Source organism: Chlorocebus sabaeus, chromosome 4, assembly GCF_047675955.1.
Source record: "Chlorocebus sabaeus isolate Y175 chromosome 4, mChlSab1.0.hap1, whole genome shotgun sequence".
In the NCBI taxonomy this organism is placed as follows: Eukaryota; Metazoa; Chordata; class Mammalia; order Primates; family Cercopithecidae; genus Chlorocebus; species Chlorocebus sabaeus.
The window spans coordinates 19,864,981-19,887,911 of record NC_132907.1 but is presented as its reverse complement, the minus strand read 5'-3'; the positions used below and the strand labels follow the sequence as shown (position 1 = coordinate 19,887,911).

Below are 22,931 nucleotides of genomic sequence, written 5' to 3'. Positions count from 1 at the left end.
TGCCTGCTATGTAAGAATGTCTTTTTTTTTGTTTTTTGAGACAGTCTTCCTCTATTGCCCAGGCCAGAATGCAGTAGCATGGTCATAGCTCACTGCAGTCTCCACCGCCCAGGCTCAAGCAATCCTTCCACCTCAGCTTCCTGAGTAGCTAGGATGACAAGTGTGTACTAGCACACCTGGCTAAAAATTTTAATTTTTTGTAGATATGGGATCTCCCTGTGTTGCCTAGGCTGGTCTTCAACTCCTAGGCTCAAGCGATCCTCCCGCCTTGGCCCTCCCAGTGTGCTGGGATTACAGGCATGAACTACCATGCCCAGCCAAGAATGACTTTTGGAAATTCTTTCTTTAAAAAAAATCACTCTTCATCTATGTTAAAATGCTGTGGTATTTCATTGCCCAGCATGCAGAATACAGGGAGAAGCTGGTGGAATATTATCAAATGTATTTAAACATGTGACAACGTTTTACTTAGCTTCCAATTACTAGTAGACTTCAGAGGGCAGAAGGTTGCCAGCTCATTCATCTGGTCATTACTTATCTTGACCAAAAGCCCACGAGAATATATACTGAAAGAATAAAGCTTTCATTACCATTTAATGTTTTTCCTTAAAGCCTTATTTTAATACTGTGAAACCAGATTTCAGAGAATGTCATAATTAAGATTTTCATAAAAAGAAACATTTAATACTATTTAAACATATAATGACTCCCAGTGCTACCTGAATTCATTCACATCATAAACCAACTAAAATGGGCTTTAATCTCTACGGTGACCATGCTGCCTTTACTTAACCTTAATATACCACTATCAAGAGCAATTTATGAGCCACACTAAAATAATTATCATTGTTTTATTATAACTTCACCTTATTAACCAGAAATGTTAATCTGGTTAATCATCTACCGTATTCACCAGACTCTGAATAATTGGCAGTTCTTTTAAAAAATCAAATGTATCCTGGAAAGAGGGGTATTTGCCAACTCAAGGATGTTTTAAAGAATGTGCTGGGGACTCATGGCCACTCTAAAAGAGGAGTTCCAGAAATGTTGAGGCATTTTCGGAATAACTGTATAGTCTTCCAGGTCTTCTACTTTGAAGAGAAAATGCCTTAGATAGATAGATTTGTATATACCTTTGGGATTCATCAGATTACTTTGTAGTCACAAGTCAGATTGAGTTTTGACTGGCGCAGGTCATTTGGCAACTATTTGATAGAAAAATATGAAATAGTTCTATCGGAAAGAGAATGTCTTGGCAGATCTCTGAGGCTTGTGTGTAGGTGTTCTCAGGAATCCTCCCGGGGAGCCTGCTTTTGTGGGTTCCTTGGGAATGGTTTCAGGTGAGCAGCAAGAGCCCTCAAGGCCGAAGAGGCTGAAATGCGTTAAGTAGGCTGGAGTCAGGTGACGCGCCACAGCCACCATATCCTGACAGTGGACGAGTCACTCTCTGGGACCTATTTTCCTAATCTATCGAATGATGGAGTTGGACTGAACAAGGGCTGCATTTCTTTCTAGGATTTTCTGGAAACGGGGATCATATTCATGCTTTCGTTGGAGATTTTATTTTAACTAAGGAAGCTGAATGCTGAAGGAGAGGAATTTTGTCTATGAACAAAATTTTTTATCATAAAAGTAATTCATACTTTGTGTAAAAAATTACAACAATGCAGAAGTGTATAAACAGAAAGTAAAAACCTCTTCCCTTAACTCAGCACTCAGGTTTATTGTTCTGTATATCCTGAACAGAACATTCAGGCTCGCACTAGCCATCTTTGAGGCAGTAGTTAAGACTCTAAATCTTTTCCTATGTTTTAATGGTTCTTAGAGTTGGTGAGATGGAAGAGTAACATTTGTGGAAGTCTTTTTCCTTCTAAAAAGGAAATTCAGATCATCTAGCCCATATAAATCCATATGAAGAAGTTAAGTTCCAATACTTGAAAATAACTTATACTATTACTAGAGTAATATAAAAATTGCAAAAGACAAAAGAAAATACATTAAAATGTTAATAGCAGTTTTACAGAGGTGACAGGATTTTGAGGTATTATTTTTTCTGTTCTTCCTCGATTGAGGCAATACATTTTGTGTTACTTGTATAATAAAAAAGATTTACATACCAGAATAGTTGGTTGATTGGCTTCTAACCAAACAGTCCAATAACTGATGCATTAAATCTTTATTGACTAAACAGCTTAAAAATTATTACTGCTATTTCCTTTATTTGTTGTTGTGAATTTTACTCAGAATTAAAGATAAATGATTATATTAGTAATTACAGGAAAACTAGTAAAAATCTTAAAGACATTGAATGGGTTAATGTACTGAGCAGCTATGGAATGCAAGGCACTGTGGGAGTGGGGTGAGTCTACTCCCCCCAAAGGCTCAGGGTCTGGCAGGGGAGGTGAGATAAAAACCCATAGCCATACACTGGCTGGCCTGTCCTGAGGGTTGTGAGACAGAATGCTAGGAGACCAGAGAAGAAAGAAATGTCTCGACGTGAGGAGAAATCAAGGAAAGCATGGTTTTAGAAAATGGGTGGGATGTTTTTTGTACCGAGAGACTGAAGAGGCTTTTTAAAGTGGAGGGAAGGCAAACTGTGGCATAAAGATGCCAATACCAGGTCTTATCAGGAAGAACAGAGTCCAATTTGGCTGGAGCATAGGGCATATGTAGGGGAAGGGAGAGGACTGGCACGGGGGCAGAAGGGGACTTGAATGTCAGATGACAGTCAAAGCTTGCACTCTAATAAGTAGGTGATTGATAGGTGATCTTGGGGACTTTTGAGCAGGAAGAGTGGATAATAAATCAATACTGGCTTAGGACAATCCCTTTGGCTTTGGCCAAATTGTGACTCAGGTAAGGGACAGTTGGGGGAGACAAGGATAGGAAGATGCATGATAAATGGGCCCTATGCTTGGCAGGAAGGCAGTGCAATCTTTTGTAGAAATAGACTTAGCAGAGCAGGCGCCCAGCATTCAGTGAGACCGCAGTTCAAACCCCATACAGACTCTTAGCTGCTGTATGACTTGAAGCTGTTAGTAACTGCCCTGAACCTGTCTCATCTACAAAATGGGCAGAGTAGCACCTATGTCATAGGGTTGCTTCATGGCAGGTAATTATTCTTGTAAAGCATTTAGCACAGCTCTGATGACACATGGTGAATGCTCAGTAAATATTAATGTCACCAATTCCAGTCAATTCCATTAACTGGAATTAATTAGTTGGAGTTAGGAAGGAAACAGGTGTCAGCTGGGTCGACTGAGGGAAGCAGAGATCTCAGGAAGCAGTACATGGTGGTACGGTGGGAGCATGGCATCTGTGAGGGAGACTGTCTGCAGTGGGATCCCACCTCTACTGCCAGCCAGCTGTGATCTTCTACAGGCTACTTAACCCTTCTAGCTCAGCACAGTGTTACCATGGAGCTGGTGTGAGAGTAAAGTGAGATAATTAATGCATGTTAAGTGTGTTGTATGTGCCTGATACATTGTTAGTGCCCAGTAAATGTTAGTCATCAGGTGAGGGGTGTGATGTGGGGTTGAATAGATTCGCCTCTTCCACTCACAGAGGCAGGATGTGCAAGGAGGAGTGGAGACATGCAGCAAGGGATTGGGCATGAAGGATCAGGCCTCGGGAGAACACTCGGCCTGGAGATATTCAGGAGTCCCTGGCCCAGAGGAGATTACAGTTCTGCAGGGAGATGAGCCACAAGTGGAGTATTAGATATAGGCCTAAGGAAGCAATCAGACACTTCCAGAATAAAGGACATTTGCTAAGACAGCTGGCCTGGTTGCTTCACAAAGTGTCATGGGAAAATATGTCGGGATTGTTCTAGACTAAAAGTGACTAGAGTTGAAACCAAAAGAATGTATGAACCTTGATGGGACCTGGGTTGTTGTTGTTTTTTTTTTTTTAAAGACAAACATTCTGGAGACAATTGTTGAATACTGATTAAGGGCTCTATATTAGAGGTTATAAAGAAGTTACTGTTTATATTTTTAGGCATGATAATCTTATTGTAATCACGTAGAACAATGTCTTTGTTCTCAGGAAATCTATGTGGAAATACTCAGGGGTGAAATGTCATTTTATGTACACATGCATGGGGTGGGGAGAACAGTATATCTGGCAAAATGTTAACTATTCAATCCAAGTGGAGAGTACGTATCTGAGTATTCATTGTGCTAGCCTTTCAACTTTTTCTGGATGTGTGGAATTTTTCAATATAAAAAAAGAGGAAAAAAAAAAGAGGCCTGTGAAAAATCTGGGAACCAGTATACAACAGGAAAAGGAATTCTTTGGAGGAAAAACAGGATCCACCTACCAAAAGAGCAATTTCAAGAAGGGAGCTATTAAGCAAAATGGAGGCTGCAAATAGATCATCATATTTAGTCACTGAGAGATTGTGGCGGCTTGGAAATAGTCCACTGTAGCACAGAAAACTGAACCAGAGTGAAGGAGTAAAAACTGGGGAGGAAGTATAGGCAGCAAGGACTTGTTGGCCCTTCTGGGTTAAGTCTTTCTTTTCAGTAAGAAAGGGAGACTGAGTATTGATGAGGAAGATCCTGGGGGAGAGGGAGGGACTGAGACAGCCACAGGGGGAATACTACAGGAGGAAAGACCCAGGAAACATGGGAGAGGAATGGGATGGAAAATGACAGGAAGATGTGGCCTTATGCGAAGGGATGCTTTCCCCTTCAGCCCAGAGGTGAGGACTATGACGACACGTGGGGAAGAAACCCTCTTCCTAGTGACAAGGGGATGAGGTGATGTCTTGCTAAGGTGGCAGATGTGAGGCCTGAAAGTGGACATATGTGCCACACTTGTCGTTAGGTCTGAACCAAGGGAAAGAAGGCCGAGGGGAGACAGAGTGCACCTGGTATTGGCTGAATAATATGGGGAGTAAAAAAGGGGACTCTTTGGGACTGCCCCGATGAGGGCTAGAGATGATGCGGGTCTACAGCAGTCACGGAAACTGGAGGGGACATCCCTCCGACCCTTCAGAACTTGGTGTTGGGCAGATTATGCATTAGGAACTCTTTTTTTTGGGTAAAAAGCTTTCTCATTTCCCCGCACCCTCCACCTTGGGCTGTTGGAGGCACATGGTGTGATAAGTCTTTGGTATGGAATGAAGCTCTCTATCCTTTCAAAGTCACCAGGTTCGGGTTCCCAGCCCTAAGTGGTCATGGCACCAGGGGGTCTGGGTTCACGGGGCTGCTGGAGCTCTCGGGTGTTCCGTGTGCCACCCCATCCCTTGCGTGCATGCCCACGAAAGGCCGCCCAGGCACCCCAGGTGACCCCATGGAAGTGAGTTTTGGTTCTGCTCTGGCTTCGAAGTGCTTCTCAAGCTGAAGCCTTCGGGCGCGGAAGGCGCTACAGTTAGCTGGAGCTTCCAAGTGAGTAGCGGCTGCTTCAGGCCTGGCTTCGGTGCCAGCGGGGGCTGAAGGCGTTGGTAGGAGAAGCGCTGGCCTGGGGTGGGGAAGTGGCCACACCCCTACAGGAGGACCTTTGTGATGACGCAGCTGTCCCTGTCTCCCTCGGGGTCGTCCTTGAGCGGCAGCGCAGTGGGAGCCCAGCCCAAGGCGCCCTCACGGCGGCTCACTTCCCGTAGCCGCGCCTGCAGCGCCTCCCGCTCGGCCTGCAGCTCCCGGCGCGCCTGGGCAGCGGCGCGCTCCTCCTCCTGCAGCGCCCTCCGCCTCCGCTCCAGGGCGCGCTCACCCTGCTCCACGGCCGCCTCACGCCGCTCCAGCTCCCGCTCCCGCCGGCTGCCGCGCACGGCCAGTGCGCCCATCTGTTCCAGCAGGCGCGCCCAGTCGCCCTCGGGGGCTGCAGCAGGGACGGGCGGCGGCAGGCAGGGCGCGGCAGGTGGTGAGCGCCGGGCGCCGCTGCTCTCCAGCTCCCGCCGGTGCGCGCTCTTTAGGTGCCTCCACAGCGCCGAGGTCCCTGCGTGGAAGCCCGGGCCGCGGCCCACCTGCTCCCCGCACAGACGGCAGGTGGCCCAGTGGCCCGACGGATGCCCGGGGCGCCCCGGGGCCAGGTGGAAGTAGCCCCAGGCCTCGGAGTACGGCGCCCCCAGGCGGCCGGGAGGCATCGGCGCCGGCCCCAGTCCCGGACACTGACCGCCCCGTGCCGCCGCGTCGTCTAGCCCGCGGGCCTCGTCCATGGTGCAGGCCGGCTCGCCACTCCTCATTCTGCGGCGCCCGCACGCTGGGGAGCAGGGGAAGAATAATAATGAGTGTTAGGATCACGCACACAGCTCCTAGACTACAGTTAGTCTGAGAAAGCATGCCGCCCTCCATTTTCTTACCGATAAAAATCCTATAGTGTGGGTAGGTGTCTAGGTTTCTAGTTAATCTTCAGTATTAAGTGTTGATTCCTCAGGAAAAAAACTGTTAAAAATGTCTAGCCCTTCCTATACTAGGAATCCTCTTTGAAATCAAGTGGATCCCTAGTCAACAAGTATTTCTACTAATAAATAGCGGGAGGCTAAGCTGCTTGAACGGAAAGAACTAGCTAACTCCATGCAGTGTCTCTGTTAGCTTTAACTAGTCTCTGCTTTCTTAACAATAACAACAACAATAAAAAAGGTACTGTCTTCAGAATAACAGCGAGGCTTCCTTATGCAGTCTTCTCTGGGTGCTGCACAGCACACTTCAGCAATGACCAGAAAAAAAGCTTTGGGAATGAAAATTTTGTTTCTTAAACTTCAGGAGTGGAAGAGCCAGTGGTGAACAGCCTTTTAAAAAGCTTTCAACGACTGTATGCTTTTCAAGATAAAAATATGTTTTTGTGATTATAAAAACAATCTACCATGAGAAAATCTGAAAGTACTGAAAGCAATGCTTTTAAGATATGCACATTTAGGAAATGGCAATGTCCAAAGCAGCACTCTAAAGTTTTACCTTTAAATTAGACAGTGGGTCATTTCCCAAGGACTCTGGGGTCCCTGTCATTGCCTCAGGGTTTCCAACCATCTCAGGTTCCACGGGTAGAAACAATGCATGCAACACGGTTCCTGAGTTCCGAAGAACCATCAGCAGTGCTAGGAGTAAATTCAGAGGACAGGCAGGCCAGTGAAAGAAATGCATTCAAACCACTTTAAAGATAGATACTAGAAATAATGAGCAGCGCCATGCCCTCGTTCACTTTTTCTAACCGTTTCATAGATACCCAAGGAATAAAACAAATAAAATTAGTTTTCTTTATTGTTTGTGCTAACTAAAAGATCCCCTCTACATATTTGCAAGATACAAAGTTTGCTCAATACTTTTAATTAAGGAAGAAAAAGAAATAAAAGTAATAATGTCTTGCTTTGTTCAACACAAAATCTGTTAAAAGGATCCAAACATAATGCAGTGACTGTCACCGCAGTCTTTTTTTATTAGGAAAATAATTCAACACTGCAATAACCTATTAAAGAAAAGGGAATACAAAAAAAGGCAAAGTTTATTCCTTAGGAAATAAGTTCACAAAGGACCAAATGTGTGATTCTAGATAAATTTGCTTTGAAAGTTGAAAAACAATGAGAAGAAAACACATGACACTTCTTGAGCTCTTCTGAGAACTTATCTCAGGGAGAAAAGGGCAAGGTGAGACCCAGGCACAGTGAGATCAATGCTGCTCATGCTGTCAGATTTTGAACCAGCAGCCATGGACATGACAAAGTTCCAGAATCTTTCTTGTTAAACACAACTGGAAAAAACTGAAGACAAAGATGAGAATAGGAAAAATAAGCTGCTATAGTAACAGTAGCATTTAGTGTAAACTATGAATTCAGTTGCTAATAGTCTTGTTAGAGATGCACAGTACTTTTCTAAACCTAAGTATTATTTTTCCCACCAAGCAAGTCCACTCCGGATCAGGTATGACATTTAACATATCTCATTTTTTAAAAAAGATAACAGATCTGCCAGAATCATCAAAAAAGACAAGTACCATGCCTCTTCTAACAAGGAAATGGCTATTTACATGTCTTCTGATATACAGGCATTGATTTAAATATGGTCACTCACGATAAAGACCAATTAGCATAAAGAATCTTCAGAAATTAAAGGCTACATTTTCCCCCAAGAGATTTATTACATTGCTAGAGTCTCAAAAGTGGGGGAAAGTAGGATGAGGAGTTACAGACCACCTTCAAGAATGGTATTTTTGTGGCCAGTAAATATTATGGTTATGTAACATTATGGTTGCTAAACAGAGTAAGATGTAAGGGTTATAAACATTTTTTTAATTATCTAACTTGACTTAGCATTTTTTCTATACTTTTTTCTTTTTTAAAATTTCTATTTCCTTCTATATTGAATCTGATCTTTCCCAAGGTCCTTTTTTATTACTGGACAAACACAAAAGTGGACAGAGTATTAAAAGGGATGTAAACGTTTCTTATAACATCAAGAGTATTGCTTTGCATTCTGATATGCTTGAGCTAAAGCTTGGAAACTGCACATAAACCCGCAGATTTTCTTACTTGTGCCAAAGTCTGAGAGTCATCCTTACTGATGTGGCCCTAATAGAGCCAGAGGTGACCGATTATTGTCATGCTTTTTACCTCTCCGGGTTTCTTTAAAAACTGGAATGCCCAGAGGGAGTGTTGCACAGGTGAATGCCATCTGTTAGGAGTTAAAGTGGGCACAAGGTGAGAAGCACTGACTTTGATGTCTTAATCCTTTTGACCTAGTAGAAGCCTCACAAATGTCGGCCAGCACAGCGCTGCCCCTCCGAGGGTGGCAGGGGGACATCCTCTGCCTGGGCAGCCCTTCGATTTTGGAGGTCGTAACCGGTGGAAGGCAGCATGGGGCAGAACTGCCTCACCTTCTCAGTCCTCCACACCATGCGGCTATATTCTAGCTCAATACAATCCTCAGTCTCAGTATCTACCGTAACAGCCTGGTTAGCTCTGCTAAACAACCCGAGTGCATTTCAGCTGCCCCTGCAATGTGGAGGGGGAGAAAGCTCTTCAGATACTTCAGCCACAACCATAACACACAAAGGGCTCTTCAAACTGACAATAAAAAGACAAAGAGCCCGATAGAAAAACAGACGAGAAATATGAGTAGGCAAATGACCTAACAGCAAACTCAAATAGCCAGGAAATTTGTGAAAAGGTGCACAACATCACTTATATTCATGGAAATGCTATGAAAGTAGCAGGAAGGTATCATTTTACATCCATCACACCAAGAAACATTAAGAGGTCTAACAGCCAAAGTTACAAGGGAGGTAGAGAAAACGCACACACTCCTCAATTACTAGTGAAGATGGGATGGATTTTAGGAAAGCATTCTGGCCATTCCTTCCCTCCCTCCCTCCCTCCCTCCCTTCCTTCCTTCCTTCCTTCCCTCCTTCCCAGGGTCTTGCTCTGTCACCTAGGCTGGAGTGCAGTGGCACAATCATGGCTCACTGCAAACCTCTGCTTCCCGGGCTCAAGAAGCGATCCTCCCACCTCAGCATCCAAAGTAGCTGGGACTACAGGTGCATGCCACCATGCTTGGCTAATTTTTGTATTTTTTGGTAGAGACGGGGTCTATGTTACCCAGGCTGGTCTTTCTTGAACTCCTGGCTCAAGTGATCCACCTGCCTCAGCCTCCCAAAGTGCTGGGATTACAGTCATGAGCATATCCAATGAGAATGCATATCATTAATTCTGTGGTTAGCTAATAAGAAGAAAATGAAAAGAGCTCCCTCAATTTTTCCTTGAACATTTTTTTTTTTAAACTAACACAAAGGTGCCAATGAATTTGCATATTTTGCTTACATCCATCCACTCCATCCAACTCTCATTCAAATGCTCATTGTGCACCTGCTAAGGTCAGGTGCGTGCTTTCTGCCAAGCATTCCAAGAGGAATGTCATGAAGTCTCTGCTCGCAGGAAGCGTACCGTCTGGTGGGGAAAGAGATGCTTCCAACAATAATTCTGATACCTGTGTGATAGGGCCGGCTGCAGTTTCTATATTAATTAAAAATAGAGGCTGGGCTCAGTGGCTCAAGCCTATAATCCCAACACTTTGGAAGGCCCAAGCAGGTGGATCACCTGAGGTCAGGAGTTCAAGAGCAGCTTGGCCAACGTGGTGAAACTTTTCTCTACTAAAAATACAAAAATTAGCTGGGCGTGGTGGCGGGTGCCTATATTCCCAGCTACTCGAGAGGCTAAGGTAGGAGAATTGCTTGAACCCGGGAGGTGGAGGTTGCAATGAGCCGAGATGGCACCATTGCATTCCAGTCTGGGTGACAAGAGCGAAACTCTGTCTCGGAAAAAAAAAAAAAAAAACAGATATAACCTGAGATTCTCCTCCTGGAGATCTCTTCTATAGAACTAACAGCACCAATAAACACAGTCTTGTGTCAGGATGTTCATTACAGAATCATGTAGGGTGACAAGAAACTGGAAGCAAGGCAATGCCTGCCACCAGGAAAATGGCTGAGTATATAACATATGTTTATATCAGGGAATGTTATATAGCAATTAAAGAGGAATAGCATGAAGTTCTGTTCAGTGTCTTAGAAGGATGTCTAGAGGAACTGTTCAGGCAGAAAAGAGATGCAGATGAGTGTACAATATGATCCCACTATTATTAAGTAATACGCCTATCTGTATAGGCAATATACAGATACAGATGAAGAAAAATAAAGGAGATACTATGGGTTGAGGCAATGGTAACTGATGTGAAAGAAGGGAGAAGGGGAAGAGGTAAACACAAAAGCAAAAGCAATAAGATGCTAAGAAAGCATGCATGTGATCACGTGTATACATTTAGGGAAAGTGTATATATCACAGGATCTCTACAAAAATAAAAAATAACTTTACAAAACAACCCCTGGGGCAGGGTGCGGTGGCTCACACCTGTAATCCCAGCCCTTTGGGAGGCCGAGGCAGTTGGATCACTTGAGGTCAGGAGTTCAGAAGACCAGCCTGGCCAACATGGTGACACCCCATCTCTACGAAAAATAGAAAAAATTAGCTGGGCGTGGTGGCGCATGCCTGTAATCCCAGCTACTCCGGAGGCTGAGGCAGGAGAATCGCTTGAACCTGGGAGGCGGAAGTTGCAGTGAGCCGAGATTGCACCATTGTACTCCAGCCTGGGCAACAAGAGCGAAACCCTATCTCAGAAAAACAAAAAACAAAAACCAAAAAAACAAAACAACCCTTGGCTCCTCAGGCGTGTGAGCTCAGGCAGGGCCAGCCCAGCCTTAACTGTGGAGGCTGGTGGGACAGTCCCATGGGGAAGCCCACTGCTGTGCCGCCTGGAGGAGGAAACCCAGCGTGTGGGGCAGCTCATTGTCACGTGGTTTGCTGTGCTCTGCAGAAGGAGATTCTGTATGCACACCCAGGACGTCACGGAAGAGGAGCTCATCCCATTCATCTTCCTGGCACAGAGCAGACACTTGGGGGATGCTGCATTAAATGAAATGAACCTGACTCTGTTTCTTTAGCCCCAGCTCACCCAAGTCTCAATCTTCCCATCTGTCAAGAGAAATAAGATTATTTGCCTCTAAACAGGTGGCTGACATCAGACAGTGCAAATGATGTCACTGTTGGACTCTCTGGTGTTATATAAATTCAAGGCATGAACAAAAAAGAAACTACCGATATTTACTACTCAGACACATCCACGTTAAGATTTTAGTGGTTAAAAGGCAGTTATTTTTCCATCTGACATTATGTTATTGAACAAAGTAAGTAGTCTAAGTTGGGGGAATCCCCTTGGGAGTTGTTTGAGTACAAAGAGCAAATAAAAAAGAGTAACAAATCTAAGACCCTTACCCCTTAAATTTATTTTCACTTCCTAAACTGACCTTCATGCAAAATAGGTTGCTTATCACTAAGGTAAAATAAGATAATGAGGAGGTTTAATTAGCCAAAGCCCTGTGATATGCATTTCTTCCTTATCAAATACCTAATAAGAATGCATATCATTAATTCTGTGGTTAGCTAATAAGAAGAAAATGAAAAGTAACAGCTCCCTTAATTTTTCCTTGAAATTTTTTTTGAACTAACACAAAGGTGCCAATGAATTTGCGTATTTTGCTTACATCCATCCACTCCATCCAACTCTCATTCAAATGCTCATTGTGCACCTGCTAAGGTCAGGTGCGTGCTTTCTGCCAAGCATTCCAAGAGGAATGTCATGAAGTCTCTGCCCTCAGGAAGCGTATCCTCTGGTTGGGAAAGACGCTTCCAACAATAATTCTGATGTGTGATATGGTTTGGCTGTGTCCCCACCCAAATCTCATCTTGAATTGTACTCCCGTAATTCCCACGTGTTGTGGGAGGGAACTGGTGGGAGATAATTGAATCATGGGCGCGGTTTCTCCCATACTGTTCTCGTGCTAGTGAATAAATCTCATGAGATCGGATGGTTTTATAAACAAGAAGCCCTTTTCGCTTGACCCTCATTCTAGCTCATGCCGCAGTCAGCTAAGGAGTGCCTTTCGCCTTCCGCCATGACTGTTAGGCCTCCCTAGCCACGTGGAACTTTAAGTCCATTAAACATCTTTCTTTTATAAATTGCCCAGTCTTGGGTATGTCTTTATCAGCAGCGCGAAAACAGACTACTAACAGACTGAAATCAATGCTCGCTCCTTTGGGTGAATTCCATTACATCATCTCCACTGGGGAAGGGGTGGGCGTGGGCAGCTCCTGGGAGCTGATGTCTTAGGGACCCTAACACAGAAGTTCATGCAGTTCAGCATCCCTTCCCCTCCCATGCCCCACAGGGCACAAACGCATTGTCATCCACCACCAAAACACATGATCCTTAGTACTGGACTCTAATAAAGTTCCAGTTCCTCAGTTGTATAATGAGGCTTCCAAGCTCCTATTTTAAAAGAAAGTTTCTTGAAGCTAAATAAAAGCACTACTAACATGAAATTAACAGTGGAAATCTCTGAGTGCAATTTCAGGGTGAAAAAAACTGAAAAGACAAATGCAGGTTTTAGATATTTCAAGGAAAGAGAGAGAGTAGGGTTGCTGGTACCATGCCTCTGCACTTGCTGTAGCTGAGTTTCATTTGAGTATCCATTATTTGGAAGGAGTTCTTAAATCTAAGCCTGTGGAAGACAATAAATTCACATTAATTATCTCTCCATTTGACTCAATTTCTGAAGAGGTTCTATCCTGATAAACTATCAGATTCAATCCCAGATTCCTCAGTATGATGTCCCTGAATACCAGTATAAAGAATAAAGGAAGAAATCAAAACCTGGATGAATAATCTGTATAAATATGGGCATATACACAAGGTATGACTGTAATATTGACAGTCATCCTATAAAGCACCCACAAAAGTTAATTGTATTATTTTATACTTATGCTTGTGCACATAAAAAAATATTTGACAGGCTAAAGGCCAAAGAACCAGGCACTGTTCTCAAAAGGACATAGTAATTAATTACACTTCTATTTGTCCTTTCATACTCAAGGCTACTCACTGTAGCTGGGTTAACCAGGCAGAGTTTAAACTAATATATGTTGGTTGAGCCTGGATCTTAGATGAGAAATTCACACTCATGTGAAATTCACACAGACTTATGTGGAAACACTAAAAACATTTACTTCATCCACCAGTGACTTTAATCAAAGTAGAACAAAATAATTAATACAAGTAATTAGAGTTGACAACTGAAGTGTCAAGAAAACCACAGTTCATCTGTTATCCGTCCATCTCTGTTGAAATATTAATTTACTGCCATATATTAATCTATTTATAAACAGATCCAGACAATTAGAAAAATTAGTCTGGAATCACCAGGCTGAAGGCTTAGCTGAAGTTAAAAGACAAGTAAAAATGCCTCCAAACTGTAAAACCTGAGTTGGGGAATAAATGGTAAAATGTGTAAAAGTTTAGAAAAAGGTTATATGTGGACTGTAAAAAATACACTGGACTCACAGGTAATTATGTGGTGAATCAGAGATGTTTCTTAAATGTCATAAGCCAAACTCTTAGATATTTCTACCATTAGCTAAAAGGCAGAAAAGCACTCTGTTAATGCACTTTTTAAAATGAAAATTGTGACGTGTTCTGCCCTTAAAGTGGACCTTTATTTCAGGCCTGCATTACTTTGCTTAATAGATATGGTCCTAAAGATTAAGGTGGTGATCCATTTTATCTTGTAAAAATGCATAATTTAATCTGAGTTATAGGAATTTAAAGCCACCCTACTTTGAAGGCCTTTGTGACTCAAAATATTTTTTAATTTAATTTTTAGATTGAGAACTACCTGGCTTGGGCTTTTGGTCTTTTTATAATACATATCGCTGTCTACTTTTTAAAATTCTTGGCTGCCTCAAGCTATTCTTGCCTCCAAAAGCTGTCATCATAATATATGAATAAAAACAGCAGAAAATAATTACCCTAATTAGGTTAATGCATTAAGTTGTTTCTACAGCAGTTTCTCTTAAACACCTTATCTTTGTAGTCTTGGCTAATTAGAAATTCGACTAGTGGTAAGTATTTATTTTTTCCTTCAAGGGGATTTTTGCTTTGGTAAACCTCGGACATTTGGTTAGTGCAACAAATCACAGAAACTGCTCCAGCGGACTCCGAAAGGAGCGGAAAATTCTTTTGTTTGGGGGCCACGAGGGGTGGGGGAGGGGTGGGGATTCTGGTGTAAGCTTTTGGCTTGTATTCACTTTCTCCCTCCGAAAGTGGGCGACACCAAGTAAGTCCCAATTACAGAAAGAACCCACTGCAGGGCGCCCAGCCGCTTGCCCAGTAAAAAGACTGTAATCAGACAACTTTAATAAAGGGAGAGCAGGAGAGTGGCAACGAATTTCCACATTCCGAACAAGCCTGTCGAAAGCGGAGTATAGGGAAGGAGCAAGAATGAGGTACTGGAAGATGGTGAGCGGGGCCTTGCAGCAGAATCCCGGGCCCACCTGCCTTCTCACAATCGCGACAGCCGGCCCGGAGAAGGGCAGCCTAGCGAAGGGCACGCCCCGCGCGGGTGCCAGGGAGGCCGGCGGGGGCGTCCGCGGTCGCTGCTCACCTGCGCTCCCCGCTGCCCGGCCCGGCCTGCCTCGCCCACCGAGTCTTGAAGCCCACACTCACCCCATTACCCGCGAAACGCTGCCGGAGCCGGCGGCTGGTCGGGAGTCGGGGATGGTAGATCCCCCTCCAGGCGCCTCGCTGACATTTTGTCCCGGACGGAAAACCTCCGCGCTTCCCACTTAAAGACACAGCGCTCCATTCACACGTCTGCGGGGAAAGGGGGGCCGTCACTTGTGGCCTTCACCCGAAAGTGGTAGGGGAGTCGCTCTGAAACCACCAAGGTCCGCGAGCGACAGACTTGTGTTGGCCAGGGTTTAAAGATGACGCAATAGCTGAGTGTGGTTGAAATGTAACTATTGTTTTATAACTTTGCATTAACCTTCCAAGACCTGGATTCCCGGGCCTGAGTCTCAGAGCGCGGTTTGCATCCTTGCAGGCTGCAGGCACATAATGTCACAAGTTATTAGAAGAAATCCCTCCAACCTAGGTCGGGACAGATGAAGGCGGCGCTTGTTGGTGTTCACCAAAACACCAGCATGGTGTACCAGCTTTGGCTATATTATACTCAGGTAACGAACAACCCCTGCAACTGAGTAGCTTCTAGGTCCGTTCCTCAAGCGAATTACTGTGGCTGAAGGGAACTTTCGTAGTACTCCACCAGTTTTCTTCGCTCCCGGCTCCAGGCTGAAAGATCAACTTTTCTGGGTCGTGCTCCCTGCTGGGCTGGTAAACCAACTTGGAGGGAGAACGGGGAAGTCCTGATTTGTAGTGTTTGCTATTTCTGTGATGTTAATACTCCCACCATGGCCGATTTCAAGTTACAAACAGTCTAACAAGTGGCTTGCCAAGTTCCTGGAAATGTAACGATTAGCTCTTGTACGTGACTGGCACAAGCTGCTCCTCAAACTCACATTCCGCATACCTCAGTTCTGCTCAGGTTCTATTGGTCAAAACTTGCTGTCAGTGGGTGGGGAAGTATACCCCTCTCTTAAGGAAGCCTTGCAAGTCATGTGACAATGAAACGGGAGAGTTCCCTGATTTCCCCGTTTTCCCTGCCCTTTGCAGGACATGCAACAGGGCTGTGGCTGGTGTGTTCCGTCTCTGCCCTGCTGAAACCCCTTATGGGAGGTGAAGCATGCAGACGGACGGGTGCAGGAGCTGGGGTGCAAAAGCTGGGGCGCTAGGCTTCCAGCCCCATTGCAGTGTCCAGGGGCAGGAGCCTGTGATTCCTGGAGCCCAAATGGGCTTGTGTTACAGTGTGCTCTTTTAGCCTTACCATCAGCGGACGGCTTAAGTGTTAACCAGCTCAATAGACCCTCTGCATTTTTGCAAGCGCAGAGGGTCAGTCTGACAGCTTTCTGTATCTCGAGCTCTTGTCTCTCCTCCCAGAAAAATCAGGTCACACATGGACTTGAAGGATAGTGAATGCTAGGGAAGTAGAGTAGTGGGGTGGGGGTTATTAGGTGGTAGGGGTGGCAGTCAGTGGGATGGATGGGGAACTGGAAAGGGGATGGAGTAGGAAGATGATCTTCCCCTGGAGTTTGACCGTCCAGTGGTGGATTCTCTGACTGTCCCCAGCTGAACTCCTCCTACCATTCCTTCTCTTTACCTGCCGCTCTTCTGCTCTTCTGTTCATCTGCTCATCTTTTGCTGCTGGAGCCTGGTTTCTGGAGTTTATTTGGGTACAGGATGGGGGTCATGGAGGGCCAAAAGGTAACTTTTGGGCACAAGGGCAGGAATGCCTCTCTTCATTTAGGGCCATGGGTTTCCAGGCTTGAGGGTGGGGCCTTTGCCAGGGAACTGCCTTATTCTACCCGGTAGTTCCCTGTCTTCTGTCCCTATCAACAATAAGTGAGCTGAATAATACTCTTAAAAGGAGGACAAGAAATAACTGGGTAGAATAATACAATCCACCTTTCCAATAGTGGTTTCGGAAGAAGAAACTGGTTGGGTGTCTTCAAAGGCAGGGGTCCCCAACCCCGGGCCATGAATCAGTACCCTTTGTACCCTGTTAGGAACCTGGTGGCACAGCAGGAGATGAGTAAGGGGCAAGCAAAAGAGGGAAGCTTCATCTGTATTTACAGCCGCTCCCCATGACTAGCATTGCTGTCTGAGCTCCACCTCCTGTTACATCAGCTGGGGCATTAGATTCTCATAGGAGCACAATTGTGAACTATGTGCATTCAAGGGATCTAGGTTGTGTGCCCCTTATGAGAATCTAATGCCTGATGATCTGTCACTATCTCCTATCACGCCCAGATGGGCCCATCTAATTGCAGGAAAACAAACTCAGGGCTCCCACTGATTCTACATTATGGCGAGTTGTATAGTTATTTCATTATATATTACAGTGTAATAATAATAGAAATAAAGTGCACAATAAATGTGATGTGCTCAAATCATCCCAAACCCATTCCCCACTCCTGTCCATGGAAAAATTGTCTTCCATGAAACCAGTCCCTGTTGCCAAAAAGGTTGGGGATTGCTGTTCAAAGGGATAATTTTGCAATGTGAAGGCCAACTATTAGGTTACTACTGTTCTTCAGGCCCAAAGGACACTTTATAGCTGTGGACATCTGATAAAAAGAAAAGTAATGAGTATACTGTTGGTGGGAATGTATATCCAGACACCCATTATGGAAAACATTATGGAGGCTTCTCAGAAAACTAAAGATAGAACTGTCATATGATCCATCAATCCCACTACTGGTTATTTATCCAAAGGAAAGGAAATCAACGTATCAAAGGGATCCTTGTACCCCTGTTTATAGCCACACTATTCACAATAGCCAAGATATGAAATCAACCAAAGTCTATAAACAGATCAGTAAAGAAAATGTGATATATATACACAATGGAATACTATTCAGCCATAAAAAGGAATGAAATCCTGTCATTTGCAGCGACATGCAGGGAACTAAAGGCCATCTTGTTAAGTTAAATAAGTCAGACACAGAAAGGCAAAAATCACATGTTCACACTCATGTGGGAGCTAAAGAAGTTGATCTCATGGAGGTAGAGAGCAGAAGGGTGTAGGGGTGGGGGAGTGAAGACAGGCTGGTGAATGGGTACAAGCAAACAGATAAGATGGAATAAGTTCTAGTTTTTGATAACACAGAAGGGTGACTATAGTTAGCAACAATACATTGTATTTCCAAATAACTAGAAGAGAAGATATTTTTCTTTCCTTTTTTTTTTTTTTTTTGAGACGGCTCTTGCACTGTTGCCCAGACTGGGGTACAGTGGTGCAATCTCGGCTCACTGAAAGCTCCGCCTCCTGGGTTCACGCCATTCTCCTGCCTCAGCCTCCCAAGTAGCTGGGACTACAGGCGCCCGCCACCACGCCTGGCTAACTTTTTTGTATTTTTAGTAGAGATGGGGTTTCACCGTGTTAGCCAGGGTGGTCTCAATCTCCTGACCTCATGATCCGCCCGCCTCTACCTCCCAAAGTGCTGGGATTACAGGCGTGAGCCAGTGCACCCGGCCGAAGAGAAGATTTTTTTCTATGAGTTTAATTTCTAAAGATTCCACATATACATGAGATCATGCAGTATTTGTCTTTCTGTGTCTGCCTTATTTCACTTAGCATACTCTTCTCTAAGACATCTATGTTGTTGCAAATGGTAAGAGTTCCTTTTTCTTTAAGGCTGAATAATATCCGTGTGTGTGTGTGTGTGTGTGTGTGTGTATACACCACAGTTTCTTTTTTTATTCATCAGTTGATGGATACTTAGATTGTTACCATATCTTTTGGCTTCTGTAAATAATGCTGCAATTAACATGGGACTGCAGATACTTCTTGGAGATAGGGTTTTTATTTCTTTTGGAAATATACCCAATAGTAGTATTAGTGGATCATATGGTAGTTCTATTTTTAATTTTTTGAGGAACCTCTATACTATTTTTCATAATGGCTGCACCAATTGACATTTCCACCAACAGGGTACAACTGTCCCCTTTTCTCGAATGCTCACCAACACTTGCTGTCTTTTGACTTTTTGATAATAGCCATCCTAACATGTGTAAGGTGATGTCATTTTGACTTGCATTTCTCTGCTAATTAGTGATGTCGAGTAGAAGAGAAGATTTAAAATGTTCCCAATACAAAGAAATGATAAATGTTCAAGGTGATGGGTATCCTGATAACCCTGACGATCATTACACATTGTATGCATGCATCAAAATATCACATGTACCCCATAAATACGTACAAATATTTTGTATCAATAAAAACATGAAAAAGAAAAGTAACTAGTATAAATGGCCAGGTGCAGTGGCTCACGCCTGTAATCCCAGCACTTTGGGAGGCCCAGGTAAGTGGATCACTTAAGGTCAGGAGTTCAAGACCAGCCTGGCCAACATGGTGAAACCCCATCTCTATTAGAAAAATACAAAAATTAGCCGGATGTGGTGGCGGATCCCTGTAAGCCCAGCTCCCTGGGAGCCTGAGGTGGGAGAATTGCTTGAACCCAGAGGTGGAGGTTGCAGCAAGCCAAGATCGTGCAACTGCACTCCAGCCTGGGCGACAGTGTGAGACCCTGTCTAAAAAATAATAATAAAATAAAATAAATAAAAAAGAAAAGTAACTAGTGTAAACGAATCAGGTTAAAGTCATCTCTAATTCATGTTTAAATTATTGAACAAATTTTTACAGTTTACTGTATCTGGCAGTTCTTTTAAGAAGAAGCTTTATTACCTCGAGTGTCTAAAAGAATCCATTTAACTTTAAACTGACCACGTAATGAGATACATGATCTTTACATTAGTTCATAGAGGAGTTTTTAGTAAGTGCTGGTTATAGGCAAAGCACTATCTTAAGCCTAAGCAGGAGTCTGGAGACTATTCCTGCCCTCAAGAGGATTACACTCCAGTATGACAGTAAGACACATGCAACTCCAAGAAGAAAGTAAAAAATTATGTAAGAGGAAATATTCAAGTGCCATAATAAATTGAGAACGGCTACATAGTTTTGAAAGTGGCAGCATTTAATCAAGGCTTGAAAAGGAGTAGGATTGGACTCCTGGCATTATATGTTTATTATCTTAACGAGATGTATTGTTAAAGTCAGATAAAAGGAGCTTATCTTATTTGTGAGTCAGTGCTTAAATTTTCTTAAATTTTGTGAGTCAATGCTTAAATTTAATATTTTTCTAAATTCTTAAATTTTCTTGTAATCAGAAATCTCCTTCTTGTGTTACATTTAAAATCAGACTACAAAATATGTCTCAAATATCTAATAACTTTTCTTCTTTGCCCTACATACTTTGTTCAAGTTTCAGCAAGAAAAACAACCTTCAGTTCTTTCTTTCTTGGTAGTGGCAATACCCCTAACGTTCATCACACATTTAACCATAAATAAATAACATTTAGTTTTCACAGGAGGATCTCATTTCTGTCCCCTGCCCTGAAAGTTGGCAAAAAGTAAGGACCTGCATTTCATTGGAAATACAGAATATTTACTCTCCCTATTCTCTTCAGAAATTACAGCCTTGAAATCTGCTATCAGAAACCCAGTTTGAGGCTGGGCCCAGTGCAGCGACTCACGCCTGTAATCCTGGCACTTTGGGAGGCCAAAGCAGGCGAATTAGTTGAGCCCAGGAGTTTGAGACCAGCTTGGACAACATGGCGAAATCACCTCTTAAAAAAGAAAAAAAAAAATACAAAAATCCCCCCCAGAATGGTAGCACACATCTGTGGTCCCAGTTACTCAGGAGGCTGAGGTGGGAGTGTTGTTTGAGCTCAGGAGGTGAAGGCTGTAGTGAGCCCTGATCACACACACCACTATACCCCAGCCTGGGTGATGGCGTGAGATCCTGTCTCAAAACCAAACCCAGTTTGAGAAAAATATTTATCAAGATTGCCTCAAAGACATGCAATTATGGAGCTGTGTTCTTTGGACCACACTGTTGTGGTGCATCCCAGATGTGCTTTTGGTCTGTAGGTTTCTTTCTTGGGCTGTTTTTATCTTGTTTTTGGTATAAGGGTAATACTAGCCTCACAAAGTGAGTTAACAAGTGCTCTTTTCTATTTTTTGAAAGAGTTTGTGAAGAATTGCTATTAATTTTTCTTTAAATGTTTGGTAGATTCAACAGTGAAGACATCTGGACCCAGGCTTTGATTTATACATAGGTGGTTGATTACTAATCCAATCTCTTCATTTATTATCTGTCTCTTCAGATTATCAATTTCTTCTTGTCAGTTTTGGTAGTTTGTATTTTTTCCAGGAATTTGTTGATTTCATCAATATGATCTAAGGTGTTGGTATATACTTTTTCATAATATAGTATTTTTTATACTTTTTTTTATTTCTGTAAGGTTGATGGTAATGTCCCCTCTTTCCTTTCTGGTTCCTGGATGTGCTTTGACTAAACTGTCCCTGGGGTAATGCCATCTGCCTTCAGAGAGGCACCTTGTAGGAAACAGATGCATAAACTTCATTATCAGATTTAGTGTCATGATGTCATCTGCTACAGCTGTCTACTGCATCCCACAGTGTTTTCTCTGCAGGATCTAGAGGAGAACTTTCTCTGATCTCTCTGTGTCATGAAAAGCGCTGCATGCCCTGAACAAATGAGACCTTTTAATCCCACTGTGGATTATGTCTCCTGCTTTGGCTGCTGGGAGGGCTGAGTCCAATGTTTAATACCTACTCTGTCAGTTTCCTAGAGCTGCCACAACAAAGTATCACAAACAGATTGGCTGAAAACAACAGGTGTTTATTCTTCCATAGTCCTGGAGGTTTGGTTAGAAGTCAAAATTAAGGTGTCTGCTGGGCTATGTTACCTTTGGAACCTGTAGGGAAGAATATGAGGGGACTTCAAAAAGGTTGTGGAAAAATGGAATTAAAAGATAAAAATGAGAAATATACATTTTATTTCTCAACATAAACTCCATTAAGTTCAAGAGACTTTTGTAAGCGATGATACCAGCCATCTAGTCCATTCCCAGCATCCTGGGAATTTAGCCATGTCAATGCAGTCTTTCTTACATCATTAACTGAAGAAAAATGGGTACACTTTACATTTGTTTTCTTGAGATTGAGTCTCACTCTGCCACTCAGGCTGGGGTGCAGTTGTGTGATCATAGCTCACTACAACCTTGACCTCCTGGGTTCAAGCAATCCTCCCACCTCAGCCTCCCAAGTAGCAGAGACAGGCAGGCACCACCATGCCTGGTTAAGTTTGTATTTTGTGTAGAGACAGAGTCTCACCATGTTGCCCAGTCTGGTCTTGAACTCCTGGGCTCAAGTGATCCTCTCATCTTGGCTTCTCAAAGTCTTGGGATTATAAGCATGAGCCACCATGCCTGCCATTTTTTTCTTTTTAATATTAGTGTGTTAGTCCATTTTGCATTGCTATAAAAGGATACCTGAAAGGAGGCTCATTCGACTCTCAGTTCTGCAGGCTGTACAAGTAGCAAGGTGTCAGCATCTGCTTCTGGTGAGGACCTCAGGAAACTTCCACTTATGATAAAAGGGGAAGGGGAGCAGACATCATGGCAAGAGAAGAGGAAAGAGGGAGTAGAGGGAGGCGCCAGACTCTTTTTAACAACCAGATCTGGAGGGAAGTAAGAGTGAGAACTCATACCCCCCAGGTACGGCATTAATCTATTTTTGAGGAATCTGCCCCCATGACTCAAACACCTCCTATTATGCCCTGCAACACTGGGAATCAAACTTCAGCATGAGACTTGGAGGGGACAAATATTCAAACTATATCAATTAGAAAAAAAGAAGTCAGACAGCCACGTCAGCTCTGTAAGGTGGATGCCTAATGATTTTCTATGGGAACTCTCAAAAAATTGCCCTTGTCTGATGAGAGGAATAAGCAGGAGCACTGTTGTGGTAGAGAAATACTCTCTCTGGTGAAGCTTTCCCAGGTGTTTTTTTGCTAAAGCTTTGGTTAACTTTCTCAAGACACTCTCATAATAAGCAGATGTTATTGT

The 22,931-nt window shown here is 43.5% G+C and overlaps 1 protein-coding gene, 1 long non-coding RNA gene and 1 other non-coding gene across 3 annotated transcripts in view; 1 reads left to right on the top strand and 2 right to left on the bottom strand.

Annotated features, from left to right (window-relative positions):
• Nucleotides 1–2,161: 2,161 nt before the first annotated feature.
• On the bottom strand, nucleotides 2,162–15,156 carry ZBED3 (zinc finger BED-type containing 3). The gene is made up of 3 exons (XM_007976013.3): nucleotides 15,048–15,156; nucleotides 6,900–7,039; nucleotides 2,162–6,204 (listed from the first exon to the last, which is right to left on the bottom strand). Exon 3 carries the CDS (start codon nucleotides 6,185–6,187, stop codon nucleotides 5,492–5,494), a length of 696 nt encoding a protein of 231 aa, XP_007974204.2. The 5' UTR covers nucleotides 6,188–6,204; nucleotides 6,900–7,039; nucleotides 15,048–15,156; the 3' UTR covers nucleotides 2,162–5,491.
• LOC119618357 (small nucleolar RNA SNORA47) lies at nucleotides 8,689–8,826 on the bottom strand. Its single transcript, XR_005234678.1, has one exon. It is a non-coding gene; the product is annotated as a small nucleolar RNA SNORA47 (small nucleolar RNA).
• Nucleotides 15,157–15,454: 298 nt separating the features above from the next.
• LOC140711497 (uncharacterized) overlaps nucleotides 15,455–22,931 on the top strand; it is a 63,568-nt gene continuing 56,091 nt past the window's right edge. Inside the window, exon 1 of the long non-coding RNA XR_012092742.1 lies at nucleotides 15,455–15,556. This is a non-coding gene — a long non-coding RNA (uncharacterized lncRNA). The remainder of the gene's footprint in view (nucleotides 15,557–22,931) is intronic.